Raw genomic sequence first — 23,960 nt, 5'->3', positions numbered from 1 at the left:
TTAACATAAAATAGCAGTCATGTTTTCCAGCCATGCATGTGCATTCGTGAAACAGTTTTCAAACATGAAATCTGACTACCTCACCTACCAATTTTTCAATTTTGACCCATTAGCAGCCCCTTTTTCCAGATGAAAATGTATTACAAAGTATTCCACGTGCCTGAATACCCTATATACCAAATTTCAAGTCTGTAGATCCAAAATTTGTTGAGTATATAGGTTGAGAAGTGTCCTGACACACACACACACACACATACATTCTCAATTTTATAGATATATAGATTATTATTATTTGTATAAAGTCAATCTTACGTTTCTGAATTTTTTAGATGAGGATTGGTTATTTTTTTTTTTACATAGGCGTCACCACTTATCAAGGCCGAGAGGCCACTCAAGGATAAGGGTTAAAGAGTGTACAGTAGTCAAAAGGACAATATAGTAATCGATAGTAATGGAAGTTCGGTAAATTTGTTAACTTAAGTGTAACGGCTCATCAGAAACTTGTTCACGTTGGACTTGAAGACAACCATATTATAGACAGCTGGAAAGCAGGAAAACGGAAGACAATTCCACAGGCGTGCAGTTCTAAGAAAGAAGCTTTGATCATGGAATCTACGTTTAGGTTTAGTTTGGTTATTCGTATTATTTGAATTTTTCGGACTACTATTCTCATCTTGAGTATCATTTTCACAACGTTTCAATCGATGTAATCTTTGACCTTCTTCAGGTGTATCTTGTCGAACTTGAGAATGTTTCTGTCAAACTTGGGAATTTGAACAGAATTTCGAATGGAATCCATTATTTACTTCACAGGGATAGTATGCTATTGTTCCATCAACCATGACTGGATAGAAGCCCTAAGTAATTCACAAATTGTATTTTTCAGTTACCCACACTGAGACTTGAACCTTCAACCTTCAGAAGAATATCACTTTTACAATTTATTTTCCCAACTACTCTAACCATTGTCATTGTTCCTTGCAAACAATACAATTGCAAATTACTGAGGACATTTATCCAGTCATGGCTGACAGAACAAGAGCATACTACCCTCGTGAAGTCAATAAACGGCTCTACTGGAAATTAAGTCTAAATTCCTGAGTTCGACAAAAATATTCCTGAGTTCAACAAGATACACCCGAAGAAGGTCGGAGGTTACATCGACCGAAACGTTATGAAAATGACACTCAAGATGAGGACAATAGTTTGAAGAATCCAAATAATATGAAAGTCAAGTTTCTCTTTGATTCCAATTTCTTCCAGTTTTCTTTACAGGTTTTAACGATTAAAAAAAAAAAAAAAAAACATGTCACTGATACTCGATATCAAGAGCTTATTTTTTTCGGCAGTAAAAGGCTTTCTTGATTTTCACTTTTAATATGTGAATCGATTCCATTCGTGTTCTGCTATTAACATCAATTTTGTGATTTTCTTCTTATTGGTTCACACAGAGATTCATTTTTGTTAATTTTATACGATTTTCTTTAATGCTTTGTTTAACTGTTAATTTGTTTGCATTTTATTTATTTGTTTGTTTAATTCATACTTCAATTTTTATCAGTTAATCAACCTTAAATATTTTTTTCAATATATCTTCATAAAAATTTATGTGTCGATTGTCGAAATGACCCAAATAGTTGACTAACATTAGGGTTGGATTGACTTCAAGAGTTTAAAAAAAAAAAAAAAATAAACAAAATTTTTGTTAAAAAAAAATAAACAAAATTTTCTTTGGTCTGTCAAGCTCAAGTTTTTCTCAATTAATCTTAGCATTTTAAAATCTACGCGTTCAATGCATCGATTGTGATGTTATCCCCGAACATGTGCATATGAGTTCAATTGACTCAAATATTTTAAAGTTAATCAAAAAAATTTGATTTTTTAAAAATCTGTTACACTTGAAATAGCATTATATTTTGGGCAGTCATGCTTAAATTTGAACTAGTATTTTTCTTGATCTATCATGCTGAAGTTTAAAATATCATTTTTGTCTGATCTGTTATGTTTAAGTTCGAAATATCAATTTCAATAAATTGTTATACTTAAATTTGAAATCAAATTTTTTTTGGTCTGTCATACTTGAATTTTAAACAGCATTTTTGTTGGGTCTGTTATCTTCCAATTTGAAATCAAATGTTTTGATCGGTTATGCTTACATTTTAAATACTATTTTATTTGGTCTGTTACACTTAAGTTTGAAATAGCATTTCCATTGGCTTGTCATACATAAATTTTAAATAGCATTTTTTATTTGGTCTGTTATGCTTAAGTTTGAAATAGCATTTTCTTTGGTCTGTCATACTTAGGTTTGAAATTAAATTTTCTTTGGTCTACCCGACATAATTTTGAAATAGCAGTTTTCAGCCCCAGCTTGAACAAAATTATAAGAAAATTTAAACAAAAAAAAAAAAGCCCAATTTCTTTAGTCTGTCATGCTTATGTATAAAATTACATGGTTAAATTCACAAATTTTATAAGAAACTCTGCCCTGTCATGTTTTGTTCATCAATTACTTTGAAAAAAATAAGAACCATCAATAACAAATATTATATAGCATTATTGTGTTTTAAGGAAGATTTGCAAAATAAAACATGGCTACAAAAAAAAAAAATGGCTCTTTTACCAAGACAATGCACCATGTCGTAAGTTGATCGCAAAGATGGCAAAACTACAAAGATTGCACTTTGAATTGCTTCGGCACCCATTCTATTCTCCTGATCTACTTCCCAGTGACTACTGGTTGCTTGCAAATACCAAAAGAATGCTCAAGAGAAAGAGATTTGGCTAAAAAAAAAAAAAGAAAATGCTATAAAAAACTGTGGTGTATTTTGAGATCAAAGACAAATTGTTCTACAAAAGAAAAAAACATTGAATTGTTTGAGAATCATTGGAATCAGTCTCATGCAGTCGAGGAATAAAGTCGAATTTTAATTAAAAATTGTTGTTGTTGTGTATGTTAGGCCTGGGACTTATTGAGCGATGTGTTGGGTTCCTCAGGAAAATTTTATCGATGAGTTGTTTAATCACCAAGCTAGAAATAAGCTACTACTAATAACGAATTTTGATTTTAAATTTGAGCTTCTAATAAGCAACATTGATATTGAAAGTGAGCTATGCAAAAACATCTTTGCTCAAAGAGACAAACTTCTAATAAAAACCATTTATTATAAAATGAACTTTTACTTTTTTAAATTCATTTAATTAATATGTTAATCAGAAGCAGATCTTAGAAATAGGCTCAATTAGAGTGTCTAATTTATCAGAAATGAGCAATTAATAAAAATTTTGTAACTGAGCTTTTAATGAAAGTCTTTGAAGTTAGCAATGAGGTTTTAATAATTATTTTTTAATGTTAAAACTGAAGTCCTTATAAAGATATTTGACCTCCGAAATGAGCTTGTAAAAGATATTTGCTCTTTGTGAATGAGCTTGTAAAAGATATTTGATCTTCAGAATAAGCTTGTAAAAGATATTTGCTCTTTGAAATGAGCTTGTAAAAAATATTTGATCTTTGTAATGAGCTTGTAAAAATATTTGGTCTTCGAAATGAGCTTGTAAAAGATATTTGATCTTTGAAATGAGCTTGTAAAAGATATTTGATCTTCGAAATGAGCTTGTAAAAGATATTTGATCTTTGAAATGAGCTTGTAAAAGATATTTGATCTTCGAAATGAGCTTGTAAAAGATATTTGATCTTTGAAATGAGCTTGTAAAAGATATTTGATCTTCGAAATGAGCTTGTAAAAGATATTTGATCTTCGAAATGAGCTTGTAAAAGATACTTGATCTTCGAAATGAGCTTGTAAAAGATATTTGATCTTTGAAATGAGCTTGTAAAAGATATTTGATCTTCGAAATGAGCTTGTAAAAGATATTTGATCTTCGAAATGAGCTTGTAAAAGATATTTGATCTTTGAAATGAGCTTGTAAAAGATATTTGATCTTTGAAATGAGCTTGTAAAAGATACTTGATCTTCGAATGTAATGGATATTTGATCTTCGAAATGAGCTTGTAAAGGATATTTGATCTTCGAAATGAGCTTTTAAAAATTTTTGATCAAAGAAATGAACTTTTGATGTGTAGACGATTTTTGAAATTTGTTAGAAATGAATTTCATTATTTTAGGTATAAACTTCTAACAAAAATAGTTTATATCATATGAATTATTATATTATTGATATTAAAAATGATCTACTTCATATTAGAAATAAATTTTTAATAAATATTTTGTTATGGTACTGAACTTTTGAGATGGGGATCGATTATTCATATTATTTGTATTATTCAGATTACTGTTCTCATCTTGGGTGCTATTTGCACAATGCTTTGGTCGATGTAATCTCTGAACTTCTTTAGGTGTATTTTGTGAATCTTTCTGTGGAACTCGGGAATTTGCAAACAAAACCCTTTATTTAATCCACGGAGGTAGCATGCTCTCATCCTGTCAGCCATGACTGGGTAGAAGTTATAAGTAATTCGCAATTGCATTTTTGGGTCACCCACACTGAGGATTGAACCTTCAACCTTCACGAATGTAACTTTTACAGCTGAATTGCATCAAGTATTCTACCCTTGTTTTTTTTCTTGTTTTTTTTTGTCTTTTTTTTACATGGTAGTCACCACTTATCAAGGCCTGGAAGCCACTCAGGGATAAGGGTTATTTCGTGTACAGTAATCAATGGGATAGTATCGTAGTAATTGTTAGTATTGGAGATTTGATAAAGTGTCTTACTTAAGGGGGCGGTTCATCAGGAATTTGTTTATGTTGGACTTGAAGACATCCAAGTTGTAGTCAGGTGGGAAACAGGCAAATGGAAGAGAGTTCCACAGGCGTGCACCTCCAAGAAAGAAGCCTTGTTTATGGAATCTATGTTTTGATTTTGGCACAGACAAAGAGTGGGGAAAACCATTGAGAGTGGTTTCAGCCAGACGGGTGTTTATCGCGAAATATTGGCGAGTATGAATTTTAGAAGCCTTAAACCTATTTTTGTTTTTAGATGTAAATATCACTATTTATTACAACCTATTATTACTATATGTATATCTGTATATGCATTAGCGTTGGAATGATTAATCGGAATTGGAATTGGGAAGCTAAAAATTCGGAACTTTTTAGAGTATTAGAATCGGTATCGAAAAAAATTGTGTCTGTGTTCTGATGTCTAAAACGATTCTTTTTATCGTCTTTTTTATGTTTGTTTTTGTTTAAAACTTAATTTTCCATTCTTATTCATGATGAAATCATAAATATTTATTGATTTTCAACTAAAATTTATACGTCACACCCACAAGTATATTTCCACATTTGTAAAAATAAATGCACATATTACATGGGTTTCGTGGTAATATGACACCCCACATACACAAAAACAACCTTATATACAGAAATCTAAAAAGAATCTGAATCGGTAATTTAGCACAGAATCAGTAATTGTATCGGAATCTGGAAAAATATTGGAATCGCTACATCACTAATATATATATATATATATATATATATATATATATATATAGTGAATAAATGACAAAAAACTATATTCCAAAATTCATGATGTTATAATTTATTCCTTTAATTCAGTTGACATTTACAATGCTTGACAGTATCTGTTTTGTAGCGCAAAATCAATCACTTAATTATTATATCAATCAGTGAACCTATTATGCCCTTAAATCATCAGAAGAAATAGCAACAATCAATCCGTCAAAATTTTCTATATAATATATATATAATTATTTACTATAATAATTATTAAATACCTACAGACACTAGTGTTTCATCCTTTCGGGAATCATCAGTGTAAGGTGTCATGATTAACACAGGTCGAGAGATTCGAACCCGGCGACAGATATATATATATATTTACTACCTACTTTATTACTTACTATCTATCTATATATATATATTTACTACCTACTTTATTACTATATATCTCTCTCTCTCTCTCTCTCTCTCTCTCTCTCTCTCTCTCTCTATATATATATATATATATATATATATATATATATATATATATATATATTTATATATTTACTACCTACTTTATTACTATCTGTCTATATATATATATATATATATATTTACTACCTACTTTATTACTATCTGTCTATATATATATATATATATATATATATATATATATATATATATATATATATAATTACTATCTATCGATATATTATCTGTTATTTATAATTAATGGCTCCCATACAATGTTAAATTCTATACTAGTTTTTTTTGCTTAGTAGTTGATCATCATCAGCATATGTCCTGTTTCTTTGTGTCGTCTTTCGTCTCCACTGTTCTTCTATGATTGTTTTTACTTTGTTCCATAAAGACAGATGGTTTCCCTTTTCCCTCCATATATGGTCGGCCATAATCGACTTTTAAAACTCTTCACGTAGTACGGCATTTTTATGTTCTTCTAACCTTACTTTTAGTGAACAACATGCCTCACATTTGTATAGTTTTCTACATTTACATGGGATCTCATACACACAGTTCTTAGTCATGATTCTTTCCATTTGCACAAGATATTTCTAGAGAGTTTAGTTGCTCCTGAATACTGGCATAATGTCATATCAATTACATATTCTTTGAAATTTTTCAGGTGACCCCTTCATGCAAAGTGTAGTGAGTTTTCTAGTAGTGTCTTTTGGTGTTTGGTGTAGATTTATTAGAGCTGATGTCATGCTCTTTTGGATAGTCGTTTCAGTGGAGGGTTTCTCTTATACTGTCCATCTTCTCTTGATATGTATGGACGATTCCTTTCTTTACATTATATAAATGATGGGAGTGCTGGCCAATGTATATATGGTATACTTTGAAGAAATGACTTTAGGATCAACTGTACTTTTAGCTTCGGAGGAGATAGAGTTTGAAAATATGGAGACAGACAGACAGACAGACAGACAGACATATAGCTGTAATTTGATTGGCCCACTCTTGCTTCTTCATTGCAACCTTTCTTTCACAGACGTGATGAAGAAGTATATGGAAGGTACTCGACTGAGCTCTAATCTTTGGTTCTTTTTTGTAAGATATTCACAACAAGAATATGACTTTCAATTACAACGAAAAAATACTTTTTTTCCATGTGTCTAACGTCAGGCAGAATTTCTATTTATCTCTGCCATTCTCCCTACCTCTTTTTCTATCTCCATCTGCTTTCTCTTCTTCTTTTCTTCATCCCCTTTCTCTCCCTCTTTTCCCCTTCCTCATTATCACTATCTCCTTTTCCTTCGATTTCTCTCTCTCTCTCCTTTCATCTTTTTGCCTCTCTCCTTCTCTCCACCTTTCCCTCTTTCCTTCTCCTTTCTTCACACCTTTTCTTTATTCTTTCTTTCTTTCTCCTCTTTCCATCTTCAGCTTTCCGTTCCTCTTTTTGCTTCTTTGTTTCCTTCCTCTTTTTTGTCACTTTTTTCCCATTCCTCTTTCTCTCCATCTTTTCCCCTTTCGATTTCTCCCTCTCTTTCCTATCATGTTTCTGTCCCTATCCTTCTCTTCTCTTTTCTCTCTCTCCTCCCTTTCTTCTTTCTATATCTCTCCGTATATTTCTATTTGTCTCTATCTTTCCTTTCTCCTTTTTGTCTCCCTTTTTATCTTCCTCTTTTTTGCCCCTACTTTTCGCACTTTTTCTCTTCCTCTTTTTCTCCATTTATTTTTTTCTCATCATCTCTCTCCTTCCCTTGCTCTTTCTTTCTCTCTCCTTTAACTACCCTTTCGTTCTCTTCCTTACTTATTCTTTCTCTCTCTCTCTTCTTTCCTTGCTCTTTTTCTCTCTCTTTTTTTTCTCTTTTTCATTTTCTCTTACCAGTCTGTCTCCATTATCACGTTAATGCCAGTCAACGTCACACCAAGCCACTGAGAAAATTTTAACTTTCATGTACACTACAAATATGAATAGCCATTTATTGCTAGTAATATAAAGAAAGAAAGAAAGAAAGAAAGAAAGAAAAAAAGACGACTTATGCGTTTTTTTTCCAAAAGTCAAACGGAGAGAAAACTTAATGTAGAGACGTTTAGACACAGAAATTATAAAGTCAAGTATCTATATATTAATAGGATAACGTGTGTTATTTATTTTGTGTCACGCTTACATCTTTTTTTCTTTCAAGTGAATGCCGTTTAATCGTTATGACTAGGGCGATGACAACAGCATATTCTTTTCATTGTTTTGACTCTCGGATATATATCTGACACAGTTAATCGACCGAGAACCACATCACTCTATCTAAAAGGCATATAAGATACCAACGGATACACACTAGAGAGTCAAAACAATGAAAAGAATATTCTGTTGTCCTAGCCCTAGTTATGATCTTTCATTTCTTGTAATAAATAATTTTATCAAGAATTCTTCATAAGTTTTGGTTTCGGTTCCGATTATAAGGAATATATATATATATATGTGTGTGTGTGTGTGTGTGTATATATATATATATATATATATATATATATATATATATATATATATATATAAGTTTTGGTTTCAGTTTCGATTTAAGTTGATGCACCCAAGTCATATGGGTATATATTTTTTTTTTATATCACAACTTTATAATATACAAGAATCGACAGAAAATCGACTCCATGATAATATATATGAAATCTGCATGAATTAAAATATCATATTTAAGCGTATTTTACGACCTGCTAGCTTAGATAAATACTTTTGCAGTTTTAACAAAAGAACTACAATAATATCAGGGTGTCTCCATTTACACTAAACATCCACAGAATGCCAACATCAATATATTACATATGAAAGAGTCCGCTGTGGAATTTCCACAGGTCCCGCTAGTCTATATCATACCATAGTACCATAGTACCTTTAACGTACGTACGTACGTACGTACGTCACGGTTTCCAGATTATAAATTATTTAATCGAGTGATCCTATTTATTAAAAAGGAAGATCGGTGATAACATACTACAAACATTGAATTAATATATGGATATGCTAATTTAATGTTCATAGTATATTATCGCCTCCTACCCCCTTTTAAATAAATAGACTCTCCCAATCACCGAAGACGCAATATAAAAAAAAAAAAAAAAAAATTAAATTAAAATGAAAAAAAAAAAAGTGATGTCGCTTTTGACCGTATGTGAAACTTAAAATATATTTTCTTGGTCATCTGGCTAGTATCCAAGGGTAATATCTGTTCTGTCTAAAGATAGTATAATGATATCGTGGGGTTTCCCTCCGTGCCGGGCGTCCATACAATGGAAATGTGTCACAGTCTCCTATAAGAATATAAAAGATAAACCGTAATAACCAGATATATTTTGACACTACATTAACCAGATTACTTAGATAAATATTTTTACAGTTTTAACGAAAGGGCTATAATAAAATCACAGGGTCTCCATCTGCGCTGAACGTCCACAGAATGCCCTGTAGCAATGTATTGCATATGAAAGACGCTGCTGTAGAATTTCCACAGGTCCTGCTAGTAACTATAACAACCGTTGTCTGTTTACTATCTAGAAAAATGCAACCTGCGCACTTAACAAGGTAATATTATGTTTCAGAATTTTTAGGTGCGTGATGATTATTTGGATTACTCTGACTACTACTTTCATCTTGGTTGTTTTGCAACGTTTTAGCCGATGGAACTTCCAACTTTCTTCAAGTTAATCATTATAGATTTGCTACATTGTAGTAAAATTGGGAATCTTTGTGTGAAACTCGATAACTTGAATAGAGCATAAAACTCAACCCTTTATTTTGTCCACATGCGTAGATTGTTCTCGTTCCATCTTTAGAGTTAATAGAAAGTACACTCAGAAGATCTATCTACTGAAGTAAAAATCCAAAGACCTTCACTGGTTGAAGGACAACCTCAAGGAGTTTTGACCAAGGGAGTTTAGCTTTCCAACTCAGTTTGGACTGAAGCCCAAGAAATATTATATATTGAAGATTTTCTGAGTAGAAAATGAATAAAGTTTGCCATAAAAATTTTATATAAGTTTAAAATAGAGATTTTGTTGAAAGGTTGCCAGGCTTTATCCAGATTAGAGGCCATTAACATTGAAAAATGTATTTTTCAATAAAATTATCTGATAAAATTGTGTGATTAATAGGTAAAATGTAAAAAATAGAAATGATTTAATAATTAGCAGGCCACCTGGCGTTGCCCGGTCGTAAAATACGCATAAATATTATATTTTAATCCATACAGAAACTAAAACATGTGCATGTGAGTATTATGTTTTTTTTTTTTAACAGTTCACTTCTTGTAAGTAAAAAAAAAAAAAATAATAATAATAATACTCAAGCTGAGATGGAAACCAAAACCTAAAGACAGTGAGTCAAGTACGATAATCATTAGGCCAGCTTGACACAATCTTTAAAAAGTGTTTACAAACCTACTTATTCTTAACATAAGTAACCTATGAACTATTCACGCATTCGCATTTGTGAAACAGTTGACAAACATAAAAATCCAATGATCTACAAATACCAATTTTTCAATTTTTACCTCTTAGCAGCCCTTTTTTCCGGATGAAAACATATCACAAAAGTTATCCACGTGTCTGAATACTCTATATGCCAATTTTCAAGTCTGCAGGTCAAAAATTCGTTGCCTAGATAGATTAATAATTGTCCTCATACACACACACACACACACACACACACACACACACACACACACATTCTCACTTTTATAGATATATAGATGCATTTTAAAAAAATGTAATTAATAGATTTAAGTTAAGTAAAAATCGATCAAGACTTGGTTTTTAGTTTTTTATCTTTAAAAGTTTAAGAGTAAAAAACAAAAAAAAAGTCGGACGTATTTATGCGACTTAATTTCAACATTTCATAAGACGTCCGATCAGTTTTATTGTAAAACTGATTTTTAATGATTCATATATTCTTTCATTGAATTTTACTTCCAATTATTTTTTTTAAAATATCTCTTAAAAAATAAATGTAACTAAATTACACATTTAATATGAAATTCCTGATAATAAGATGCATTATGGGAAGGTTTATTGTAAAATTAATGTATTTCTTTGATTATCGAATTTTGAAGCGTTACGTCAGCCATTTTAATCTTTTGTAAATAGCTGAAAAATGAAAGGAATAAATGACTTTGTGGCCCTTTGAAATTTCGAATCAGATATGCCAAACAGATTGTTATTTGGGTCTGACTTTGAAATTGTGTGTCAGAAGCAGAGATGAGTCATTGAATTCCTGACAAAAGTGCTTTGAGAATGTTGGTGACTATATAGAAAAATAAATTCTGGAGCACAAAAGGTCGTTCGTTTTCATGGTACCACTTCTGTTTTTGTAACTCTTCAACTTTTTAAATTAAAAATAAAATAGGAGGCTTTACTTTTGGAACGACTCTTGTATAAAGTAGCGATGAATAAAATCAGTACATTGTTTGTATTAGTCCCAATAATTCAAACACAACAAATAAATGGTGCGTGATAGTTTCTAAGATGATTGAACATTTTTGTATATTGCTTGAGTAAGCTTCACCAAGGTTTCTGGTGGACTTTGCGTAAACTAGAGACACTTGAGTGATTGGTGAAGATTAATCAAGCAATATACAAACTGTTCAACGTTGTGTTAGAATTAGTTACAGCTTTAAAGTAGGAGTATCAGAGTTCTGTTCTGAGTTTATTGCTTTTCATTTGTGTCATAGAAACATTGTCCCGGAAGTTCTGTACGGGTTTTGCAGAAGATATGCCGCATGCTAATGATCTACTATTTGCTTGTGAAATAATGGATGACCTACTTGTTATGTTATGACTTGGAGAAATAGTATGAAAGATAAAGTTCTAAGTGAATATTACCAAGATCAAAGTAACTACGGGGGGGGGGGGCGATAAAATTGTCACTCCGGAAAAGACGACATCATTCCATTTCCGTTTGATGAAAACCGGTTTTCTTTTTCTTTTTGTTGCAGACCATCTACTAGTTGACCAGTTGTGTACAAATCCCAAGAACAATAGGAGCCTTCTATCATGTCTGAAAGTGACACAATGTTCAACGAGCAAGATCAGAGATGCGCTGCTGTACATTACAACTCATGCTATATACCGATCCAGGTTATGAAAATAGGACCATTGCCAGCACCCTCAAAATGCAAATCCGGATAGCAGGGACGTGCCCAGTGTAATGAAAACAAAGTTTCTGGCCATGGTTATGGTCTTTGGTGTGGTTTCAAGTGAGGGCCACATCATGACACCTCACATCTTCAAAGTTGTTTTGAAAGTCAACATCAAAGTGTATCTGGATATGCTGAAGAGCATGAAAATCTCCTTATGGAATCAGGTGGCCGCTGGCAGACTCTAGGTGTTGCAGCAGGACTCGGCGCTAGCCCACAAGTCCAAAGAGATCAAGATTTGGCTTCAGAAAGAGTACTACGACTTTATATCTTTCTCTCACTGCTCCCTCCTTCCCCGACCTGAACCCACTAGACTACTTCATTCTGTCATATGTTGAGAACATCACCAACATGACCTCCCACAACAGCAAAGCCAGCCTGATTGCCACTATCTGCCGCATATTTGTCAAGTTCCCGCCGGAACTTGTGGAAAAAGCATGCTCCCAGTTCTGAACCCATATCAGGGCAGTGATTGAGGCTAAAGGCGGCTACATTGAGTTGATGTCAGCTCTACTACATAATCAAGTTACCTGAATTGATTTTTTCAATAAAATTTAAAAAATAAAACTGTAGTGTTGTTTTCTTTAGGGCGTCAATTTTATCATTCCACCCTGTATAATGTTGGAAAGCTTCACAAAAGAAGAAATTTCCACTGCTCACTTTGTGGAAAGGAAATCGGATGCAATCCAGTCTTTTGTTGTAAGCATTAAAAACACATGAACTATTTGGATTAATAGATGTAGAACAGTTGAGGTAGCAGGTTCGGTTAATGAAGGAAGGCCTTAAAAAACATGGGTGGAAGTGATAAAAATGGACCTGAGGGTAAAAGGGATAAATAAAAATCTGGATAGGTTACTTTAAATTTAATTTCTTAAATCCGTCTAATGCCTGCCTGCATGTTTGCTTCTTACATCGTGGCTTCACGCTTTGTCCGGAGTAATTTCCATTTAAAAAAAAAAAAACGAATGTTAAACTGATGACAACGATGAAAAACAAAAAGTCCCATTGACTTCTGTACACTCATCAACCCTTATCCTCGAGTGGCCTCCGCGCCTATATAAGTGGTAACTCTTATATAAAAAAATAATGAAGTACGCCTAAAAATGTGGAGTTGTACTCCTTTAAGTCCTATTAGAAAATAGTTATAAAAGTAATAATACTGTTATTACAATCTTCATTTATGAACTTGATTTATAAGTAACTCTATATCTTGAAATTTGAAAAAAATATTTTCGTCTGTCTGTCACGTTTTACAATTTTAAAATAGCATTTTAGCTCAGCTATCATGCTCAAGTTTCAGATACCATTCTTATTTGTTTGTTATGTATAAGCTTGAAATATAATCTTACCTCAACTGTTTCACTCAAGTTTGAAATTGCATTCTTGTTTGTCTGTCACGTTTATGTTTGAAATAGCATTTTAGCTTGGCTGTAACATTCAATTTTCAAATAACATTATTCTCTGTCTGTCTGTCACATATAAGTTTGAAATTTTTGCTCAACTCTCATACTCAAGTTTCAAATAGCATTCTCGTCTGTCTGTTACATATAAATTTAAAATAGCATTTTAATCCGGCTGTCAAGTTTTAAATAGCGTTCTTGTCTGTCTTTCACGTTTTGTTTTAAATAGCATTTTATTCAGACTTTCATTATCATCAGGATGGGCTCCTTGCCTGGATCAATGTGACTCTTCCTCTCCAGAGTTTCCCACCTTCCATCAGCTGCCTCAGATCTTCAGGTTCACAGTTGGCGTCGTGTGCTATTTGTTGGATGTACGTGGATCTAGGTCGTCTTTTGCTTGTACATCATTGTCGTGGAGTTCATAGCAATACATCACTCACCAAGTCATGCTTACTCCTCAGACAGTGACCTGCAAATTGTAGGCGTCTTTCCCTGATGGTATTAGATATGGCAGGTAGGTTGCCATACAGTTGTTGTTTCGTGGATAATTTTGCCAAGATATATTTAATACTGTTCGTAGCATACGGGTGTATGTGCCGTCCAGTTTTCTTTCCAATCTTTTGGTGAATGTCCAGGTTGTAGCACCGTAAACAAGGACAGACTCTACCACTGCCCGGAAGAACTGCCTTTTCAGTTTGTTAGTTAGCCTTGAAGTCCATACTGAACGCAGGCCATCCAATACGGCCCATGCTTTTGAGATGCGAAGTTCGATATCTCTTTCTGTGGAAACTATGTTGCTGCCCAGATACGTAAACTCAGCGACTTCTTTCAATGTTGTTCCAACCAGAGCCCTCCTGATCTCTCCTTCCACATTGAAAGTCATAAACTTTGAGACTTTAGTCAGGATCTAAATAGCATTTCGCCATTAAACGCCTAGATCGAATGGGCGCATCTTAAGAATATTCTTTCTTGTTACACTAAATAATTCTTCTTGTGTTGACTTGGAACATCCGTCAATTGACGGTGGAACATTCGCAAAGTTGTTCGTGCACCATAATGTTCGTTCACTCGTCAAAAAAACAAAAAAAAAAAAACAAAAAAAAAAACATAGTGGATTAAATGTGCTAAGATTAGCAGATTCATGAATTACATTTGTACATCTTTAAAATGGTTATACAAAATACTTACAATCTTGGGAGATATTTTTTCCGATTGCCTTTATTATTCGGAATAAATAAAAATGATGCAGCGCATCTAAAAATAGCATTTCAACAGTTGTCTTAAAGAGAAAGGTGCAGTTCCTTTTTTTTCTTTTCTTTTTTTTTTTAAAGATCTATTGAAAAGAGAATTCTAAATGCAATAATACAATTAATCGGTTATTTCTCAGAGAACGACAGGCTCCTTTTTTTCTCTCCGCTTTTGCGAATCTGATCTTTTTATTTTTACTTAATGTCTAACTAACAAGAGTAAAACGTAAAAAGAAGAGTGATCTCAATTGAAAAATAATAATAAAAAGATTTGATGTAAAACACTTATTTATTTATTTTTTTTTTTAATGTCGTTTACTTTAATCAATAATCCCATTTCAACTTTTAATGAAAAATATATATACATATACATAAATACAAATCTCTACTTATATATGAACTAGCCTGGGTGCCTTGCGTTGCCCGGGTGTTTGGAGGTGTATGTTGAGCAGAAAAAAAGTAGGCAGGCAGGCTCGAACCCGTACCGCGAAGGAGGAAAAGAACGTGAAAAACAAATTTAAAAAAACGTGACGTCTTTGCCGTTGCGTCCATCGCCAAACCGGAAGTGGCGAAGGTTTAAATTAAGGCTAGTCAATCGAAAAGAGGGGATGACTTTCGAAAATATCGGCGAAAAAAAGCGACCCCTCCTTGTAGAAAAGTGCCGAGTTGGGGGTGAAGGAATTAATGTTTTTAGCCAATTTTTCGATATTTGCCGTCCGAAGGGTCAAACTTCAAAATGATATGGATCTCATGAAAATACGTCGCCTTTGTCGAAAGTTTTAGGCAAACATACATACATAGATACATACATACATTTAAACAGACAGGTGAGATTTATATTATAGAAGAAGATACTTTGTGTGTGTGTGTGTGTGTGTGAGTCTGTTCTCTATGTACTTCGAAATGGTTGGGCCGATTTGTTTTTAATTTCAACATTTAATGAAAAAATATATACATATACATACACATAAATACACATCTCTACTTATATATGAAAGATACTTTGTGTGCGTGTGAGTTGGTTCTCTATGGACTTCGAAACGGTTGGGCCGATTTTTTTTATAATTTCACACAAATATACTTTATGTGTTTGATAGTGTTCTTAGATAGGTTTTGTATCGGAATGTATCTAATAAGTATCGAACATCATAAATCGATAACTGAAAAATTCCAATGAAAGAATGGACAGTCCAATTTTGAACATAGTTAACACCTTATAAAGCCTAACATCACAAGTGAATTTCAGAAGTTTTATAACCGCACAAGCAGAAGGGCTCAATGTATAAAATCGACAGTAGGTTCTATGATAAGACAGGGGCGCGTCCAAAATGAACGTTTCTATTTAGAACTCAACTGGACCATAATACTTGACTTTTGCATTTTAAACTTTAATTCAAGTCATTATTTAACAATATTTTTTTTTTATAAAATCAACAGCTTCTTTGATAAGACAAGGACGCGTACAAAATGAATGTTTCTGTTTAAGGCACAATTGAACTATGATACTTGGCTTTTAAATTTTAAACTTTAATTCAAGTCATTGTATAAAAATAATTTCATCAACAGCAGGTTCTCTACAGCGCAGTGTAGACTACAGTGCATTATGAACTAAATAATTGCGGGAAGGCATGTGAAGTTTCCTTCTGATGCACTGCAGTAAGTCCCCAATTAGAGCAGACAACCGATTTGATTGAAAAATAGGCAATTTCATATATATATATATATATATATATATATATATATATATATATGTGTGTGTGTGTGTGTATAACATATATGTGTGTGTGTGTGTGTGTATAACATATGTGTGTGTGTATAACATATATGTGTGTGTGTGTGTATAACATATATGTGTGTGTGTGTATAACATATATATATGTGTGTGTGTATAACATATATACGTGTGTGTATATAACATATATATGTGTGTGTGTGTATAACGTGTGTGTATAACGTGTGTGTGTGTGTATAACATATATATGTGTGTGTGTGTATGTATAACATATATATATGTGTGTGTATAAAATATGTGTGTATAACATATGTGTGTGTGTGTGTATAACATATATATATATGTATGTATATATGTATAACATATATATATATATATGTATAACATATGTATATATGTATAACATATATGTATAACATTATATATATAACATATATGTACAAGTTAGAAAAGCATTTCATGCAAGGCATGAAAATTGTTAAACAAAATGTTTTTACTATAGGCTTTAAAAATAAAGGTACCAGATTCAATTTGAAATTTATTTATCTTCAAAGTGCACTTTTATAAATTTTACAAAGTAAGGTATAAAAATTTAATTTAAATTGAATCAAAAAATTACCTTGGATTTATTTTATGTAATGTACATTCTGTTGCACTTTTAAAAAAAAATCATTGAAAATTTTATATCTATATCATTAATTGCTGGATGAAAGATAATGTGTTTAAATTGCAACAAAATGTACATTACATAAAATAAATCCAGGTAATTTTTTGATTCAATTTAAATTAAATTTTTATACCTTACTTTGTAAAATTTATAAAAGTGCGATTTAAAGATAAATAAATTTCAAATTGAATCTTGTACCTTTATTTTTAAAGCTTTTAGTAAAAACATTTTGTTCAACAATTTTCATGTATTGGATGAAATGCTTTTCTAACTTGTATCTTATCTTTTTAAGATTATATCTTAAAACTCTCCTTCTCTCTATTTCAGTTTGTATTTCTCCTCACACCACAACTCATTTTTGCAACCTCCTCTTTGTATTATTACAGGTCTGAATATTCTCTCTATTTCAGTTTGTATTTCTCCTCACAACACAACTCATTTTTTGCAACCCCCTCTTTGTAATACAGGTCTGAATAATGAGAAAATCTAAATTTTTTTAACAAAAACTTTAAAATAACTTTTTTTAGATTAAATTTTTTTAAACTTCTTTCAGAATAGAAAATCTCTATAATTTAGTAAGGAACATATTTCATATAGGTTTCATTAACAAATATTCAGTACATAGCGAGAAAAATAAAGATGAAAATTTCAAAAGGATTGTATAACTGGTTACGGTCAATAGTAGTCCTCGCTAGCGAAAGTCTTTGCTATTGTTATTCTATTATTATTATTATTTAAAACATTTTGTGTCCTCCTCTTTCGCGCAAGGACATATATATGTATACCATATATATAACATATATGTATAACACATATATATATATAACATATATATATATATATATATATATATATATACATAACATATATGTATATATGTATATACACATATTGTGTAATTTGATAGCTTTCACTCTGTAGCAAATAGTCATTAAGAATCCCATAAAAGTAGTTGTCAAGACACATGTCGCCTCAATACGTCTTTTTTTTTTGTTTTTGTTTTTTACACGGTGGTCACCACTTATCAAGGCCCGGAAGCCACTCAGGGATAAGGGTTATTGCAAGTACAGTACGTTAATGTGGAGATTTGATGAAGTGTTTACTTAAAGGGGCGGTTCATTAGGAATTTGTTAAGACATCCAGGTTGTAGTCAGGTGGGAAGCAGGCACACGGAACAGAGTTCCACAGGCGTGCAGTTCTAAGAAAGAAGCTTTGTTCATGGAATCTACATTTTGATTTAGGCACAGATAAAGAATGGGGAAAATTTTTCACGGTGGATTCAGCTAGACGGGTGTTTTTCGTGAAAGATTGGCGAGAGGGGACCAGAGATTGGAGTTCAGACGAGCACCTGCCATGGAAATAACGATAAAAGAAGGATAGGCTCGCAACGTCTCTTCTGTGGGAGAGAGGTTGCAGGGTAGAGAAAAGGGCATCCCCCACTAAGCCACAAAGTCTATTTTGTACTCTGTCAAGGCAGGATAGGCTGTTTTTAGCAGCTCCTGCCCAGATATGGCAGCAGTATTCCATCCTTGGATGTACTTGGCTTTTATATAGATAGAGAATTGCATCAGTAGTGAGATATCTTCTGGAACGGTAGAAGGATCCCACCATCTTTCCAGCGACCTTGGCAACAGACTTGATGTACGTGTTCCATTTCAGATCAGGAGTAAAGGACAAACCCAGAAGCTTGTCAAAACATGGCGCTTCTCCTAGACGAGAGCCATCCATTTCAATTGATGCCAGATGGGGATCAGAGCGTTGATGATGTAAAGATAGGAGTTTGGTTTTAGATGCATTAAAGGTAACCAGCCACGTCTTCCCCCACTGAACCACGTGCTCGAGATCAGAGTTAGAAATATACATACGAGTTGATTCAATTAAGAATTCTGGCTCCAACCAGACTAGCAAAATAATGTTATCTCTTCTTCTCTAGCAAGTCTTCGGGATCATGTTTTCACACACCTCATTGAATAAGGCATACAGTCTGCATCCATTACACCACTCACTTTTCTTTTTTTTTATTACTCATTTTCACCCCTTACAAATAATATCGCCACTTGGATGTATAGGGCTACTATTTGGGGCCATGTCTAGGAAAGATTAACAAGATATTTGTTTATGTTGCATTTAAACTTCTGCATATCAGTACAGCCAGGGAAGCAGGCAGCAGGAAGGGAATTCCAAAGTCTAGTTATTTGAGAGAAGAAATTATTAGAATAGAAAGTTTTCTGGCATTTATGGACATCAACAGTGAAGGGGTGATATCTTATTGCTAAGCGGGTTTGTCGAGGATATGTACATCGAAACGAGTTCATCAGTGCACATTTCATTAAAATATTTGTAAAATAGGCACAGCGATGCAACATTGTGGCGATGGGACAGGGGCTGGAACTTAGTTGATTAAGTGGGACCGATTAGATTGACAATTCTTTTTTGGACCCTATCTAAAAGGGAGAGACTAGTAGTAGATGCACCAGATGTGGCAACAATACTCCATGCATGGGCGAATGGTGGCTTTGTAGAGGTACAGGATACTCTCAGGTGTCAATAGTCTTCTAGCTCGATAGAGGGAACCCACCTTCTTTGCAGCAGCCTTTGCAATGTCCTCTATGTATTTGTTCCAGTTAATATTGCCCGCAAATGTTAGGCCGAGGAGTTTGAAAGCAGAATTCTCAGGTAGGGTGCTATTTGTTATGGATATAGGAGGTTGGAGAAGCGTCTTGTAATTGTTAAAAGAGAGCAATAAATGTTACCATCCATTTGTGGCCCCATTCCACTATAGTCTGGAGGTCATTTTCTAACGATTCTGCCATTGTTTTAGATTTATGTACATCTGTTTACCATGCCTTTTAAAATTACTGCTATTATCTGGAACTTTTTTTCCAGTGAAGTATGCATATATATATATATATATATATATATATATATATATATATATATATATATATATAAAATTTGGATTTTACCGTCACTGGATTATTTATCTTCCACCAGACTATCCATCCATTTCATGTGTAATCACCTTTTTCTTCACCATATTCCCTCTGCTTCACTTTTTTTGTTTTCAAATAAGATCTTTGACTTACTTGTTGTTTTGCTAATTCCTACCCTCTGATGAGAAGGAAAGTATTTCTTTGAAACTGCGTGAATTAAGGACTATCCACTTATCTAGTGTTTCCTTTTCAGATTAAATATGTTTTTAACTCATTTCAAAGTGTTTTTTAACATATTTTATTAACTGTTTGCTCATATTATAAGCTCTATTTCCTATTTTGGTTTTATTGAGCTTTTACATCTGGCTGAGATAATTTTATAAATATTAATTCTTTAATATTTATAATATACTTTAATTTTACCATCTTGGATCATTTTGGTAAATTTAATTGTAATTTTTTATTTTATATATATATATATATATATATATATATATATATATATATATATATATATATATATATATATATCTTAGCTTGCCTGTTAGTTCCCCTTTTATTAAAAACTACTGGGCTGATCTGACAGAAATAGGATTGGTATGATCAATTTCATAGTTTGTTACAAAACAAGCCAGTCATGCACCTTCTCCAAGAAATTCTGGTTCCATTGTTCTATTTTTTCCAAAGGAAGTATTGATTTTTTTTTTTAAATAATGTATTGATATGTAGAGAAAGTGTCAATAATACATGAAATTAACATTTGGTATTGATAGAAAACGGTATCAATAAATTATAAAAATCAATCAAGCTGAAAACATTGCATGGGTATTCAATAAGAAATAATCCGCTTTATCATAATTGTGTTTTCAGACAATACATTCAGGAACGACTATCTTCAATTAAACAGCAAATAGCGTTCGATTAGCATTCATCAAAATTTGAATATTTCTTTTGAAAAAATAATCTTTCGCTTGTTAAATTGAGCTAAATAATGTAAACTTTCTTTTAAATACTGATATGCCAGCACTTACCAAGGCTAAAAACCACTCAAGGTTAAGAGTTAATTAGATTGTTAGTTGGTTAATGAACAATATTATGAAAGGATTGAAACAAAATGTCAACCGACTATGTTGCAGTCAGATGGAAGCTCTTGGAAAGAAACTCTGTTCATAGAAATTCTGTTTAGTTTTAGGTAATGATGGGATGATTCCAGTATGATTCCTGATTCCGATACAATTACCAATTCTGTACTAAATTTCTGATTCCAATTCTGATTCTTTATAAATTTATAAATATAAAAGCGAAAATGTATGTATGTATGTATGCATGTATGTGTGTTCGCTTTTTCTGTATGTCTACAAAAGGCTTTTTTCAGAGAAGCGGTCGGTCGGTTCACAACTTTTTAAAACTTTTTATATCACATATAAATCATAATATCTCACAGTTAACAATGAAGCTCGCCTGTCTATTTAATTTGCTCGATTTCGGGAAGATAAATATTCAACATTTGTCGCTTGCCGCATGTGGGTTAGTCTTTTTCCTATAACATCTTGGGAAAATAAAAATCCCGCAGTCAAACTTGACCTCATTAACTCATTAAAACGGGCACCTGCCAAATCCAAGTAATTAAATAAATTCAAACGTGTTTCCGTTAGCATCTTGCGGTGGGGCAATGGTTAACGTCGCACGTTTTTTTTTTTCACACTTTAATTTACAACTTTGCCTCAAGGGTTTGGGTTCGATCCTCATACTTTTTTTTTAAACCCCCCCCCACCACCCCCGGAGTTTTCACACATACCTCCAAACACCTGGGCAACGCCGGGTACCCCTCGCTAGTCTCTTAATATTTAGCAATAAAGATATTATTTTTCCCAGGTTACCATAAAAACACAACATAATAAATTTGTGCGAGATGATCTATTGATTTTAGTTTTAGTAGTATCTTCAAATCAATAGATATTCATTATTTTATCATTTACTATCAGCAGTAGTAGAAGATTTGCTTTAAACAAGATAGAATAAAAAGCCAATTAAAAGAATCCTTTTTGGCATCAGAAAATAGTCATGAATTTTTCTAATACCTCCAAAATTTTTCCGATTCCTGATTTTGATTCTGATTAATCGTCCCAACACTAGTTTTAGGTATGCAGAAGAAAAACATTTTTTCAGTGATAGGAGAAAACAAGTTCTTGTTGTGAATGTTTTACTGAGATTAGAGCTCAGTCGAACACTTACATGGAAATAGCGATAAAGTAGAGAAAGACTAACAATCTTTCTTCTGTGAAAAATGGGCTGCAAGAAAGAGAAGAGATGATCCCACTAGATTGCGAAATAGATATTGAATTCTGACAAAGCAGGAAACAGTGTTCTGAGCAGCACTTGTCCATATATATGTCGGCATTAATCCATCTTAGGATGCATTTGACTCTTTTAAATTTGAATAAAAAAAAAAAAGAAGAAGGGGTAACATATCAATATAAGATAATATAACTATCTTTATATATCTCTCTCCCCTCCCTCTCTCTCTCCCTCTCTCTTTCCCTCTCTCTCTCTCTCCCTCTCTCTCTCTCATCTATTCATTTCTGAATTTCATTGGACAATTCTATTCTTGCTAGTGATTTCCCTGGTATGTTTCCTTCATCTTCTATCTGTGCCTAAAATTAAATGAAAATCCTGTGATTTTTAGTTATGATTGCCAGTTCAAAAATAGCTCATTATGTAATTAAACAAAATATTCTGTTTCTTTTAATTTAATTGTTCTTTTTTTTTTTTTTTTTTTTTTTTGTGAATATTTTCCAGGATAGCCCATGATATCAGCTTGGACAGTTTCCCTGATGACGATCCAGATGTGGAATTTGACTTGAGTCCCAAAGAGCTCGAGTTCTATACTCTGACTCAGAGCAGAGAAAAGAAATATGATGTTGCTGAGAAAGATCATGAAAAATCAGAGTATGAGGAAATTACCAAAGAAATTGGGAACCTGACTCAGAAGCTGCAAAAACTTGACTGTGACTTCCAGGACACTGAGATTGTCCTCCGAAAGAACGAAATAAATAAACAATTGCACAGTAACATAGAAAAGGGAAATAGTGGTCAACCAAACCAAGACAAGAACTGTTTCACGCAGGTAAATATTACAAACTTACACTTTCTCATACTTTTGAACTTTCTTAAGTGGAACAATTTTGTTTCGGTTATTTTGGTTTTTAAATTGCCTATTACTAAAGTGTTACATTATTTTCTTTATTCAAAAAAAAAAAAAAAATGACCCTAACGAGAAAGATGTTTTTTTGGTACATTTGTAGACTAATACCTTCATGAATTTCTTACCTACAAAAAATGCAATTCTACTTTCTTTCTTTTTTTTTTTAAGCAATTATGTGTGAATACTCTGAAGAAAGAAGAAAAATAAAAAATACAATCATTTTAGAATTTACAGTGGAGGATCAGTTTCGTATATACATTTGAATGATCTGCTCATTTCTGGATAATTCTAGCATTTTAGGGCAGTTAACAAAATTTAGCGGGTCAACTAGTCAGTACTAAAACGAGTGACACCATTTGGGAATACCAGGTGATGCATGTGCTCTACCTTTATTGTTTCTAGTCTTCCTGGGGTTCTCCCTGCCACTGGAAATAAAGTAGTGTCAACTCAGGACAAATGTGATTGAAGATTGAGCGACACTTGCTTCATAATTATACATGCAGCCACCCCTACAAAAAGTATCCATTGTCTCTGAAAGAAGGTCATGATTGCTTTCTATCTAATGCGTAATGAAAGCATGAATCCCCTAACTCTCTCTCTCTCTCTCTCTCTCTCTCTCTCTCTCTCTCTCTCTCTCTCTCTTTCTATC

General features: G+C 32.7%; 1 protein-coding gene across 1 annotated transcript in view; it reads left to right on the top strand.

The window, feature by feature from the left end:
• The window catches only part of LOC145263198 (uncharacterized), a 208,543-nt gene that overhangs the window by 78,522 nt on the left and 106,061 nt on the right, over positions 1–23,960 (top strand). The window contains exon 3 of the mRNA XM_080120265.1: positions 22,906–23,233. Within this exon, the coding sequence (XP_079976391.1) occupies positions 22,906–23,233 (328 nt within the window). The remainder of the gene's footprint in view (positions 1–22,905; positions 23,234–23,960) is intronic.

Source organism: Euprymna scolopes, chromosome 38, assembly GCF_053919585.1.
Source record: "Euprymna scolopes isolate OS-2025 chromosome 38, ASM5391958v1, whole genome shotgun sequence".
Lineage (NCBI taxonomy): Eukaryota > Metazoa > Mollusca > Cephalopoda > Sepiida > Sepiolidae > Euprymna > Euprymna scolopes.
Note: the sequence above shows the minus strand (reverse complement) of the source record. Positions and strands in the feature narration are given on the sequence as shown.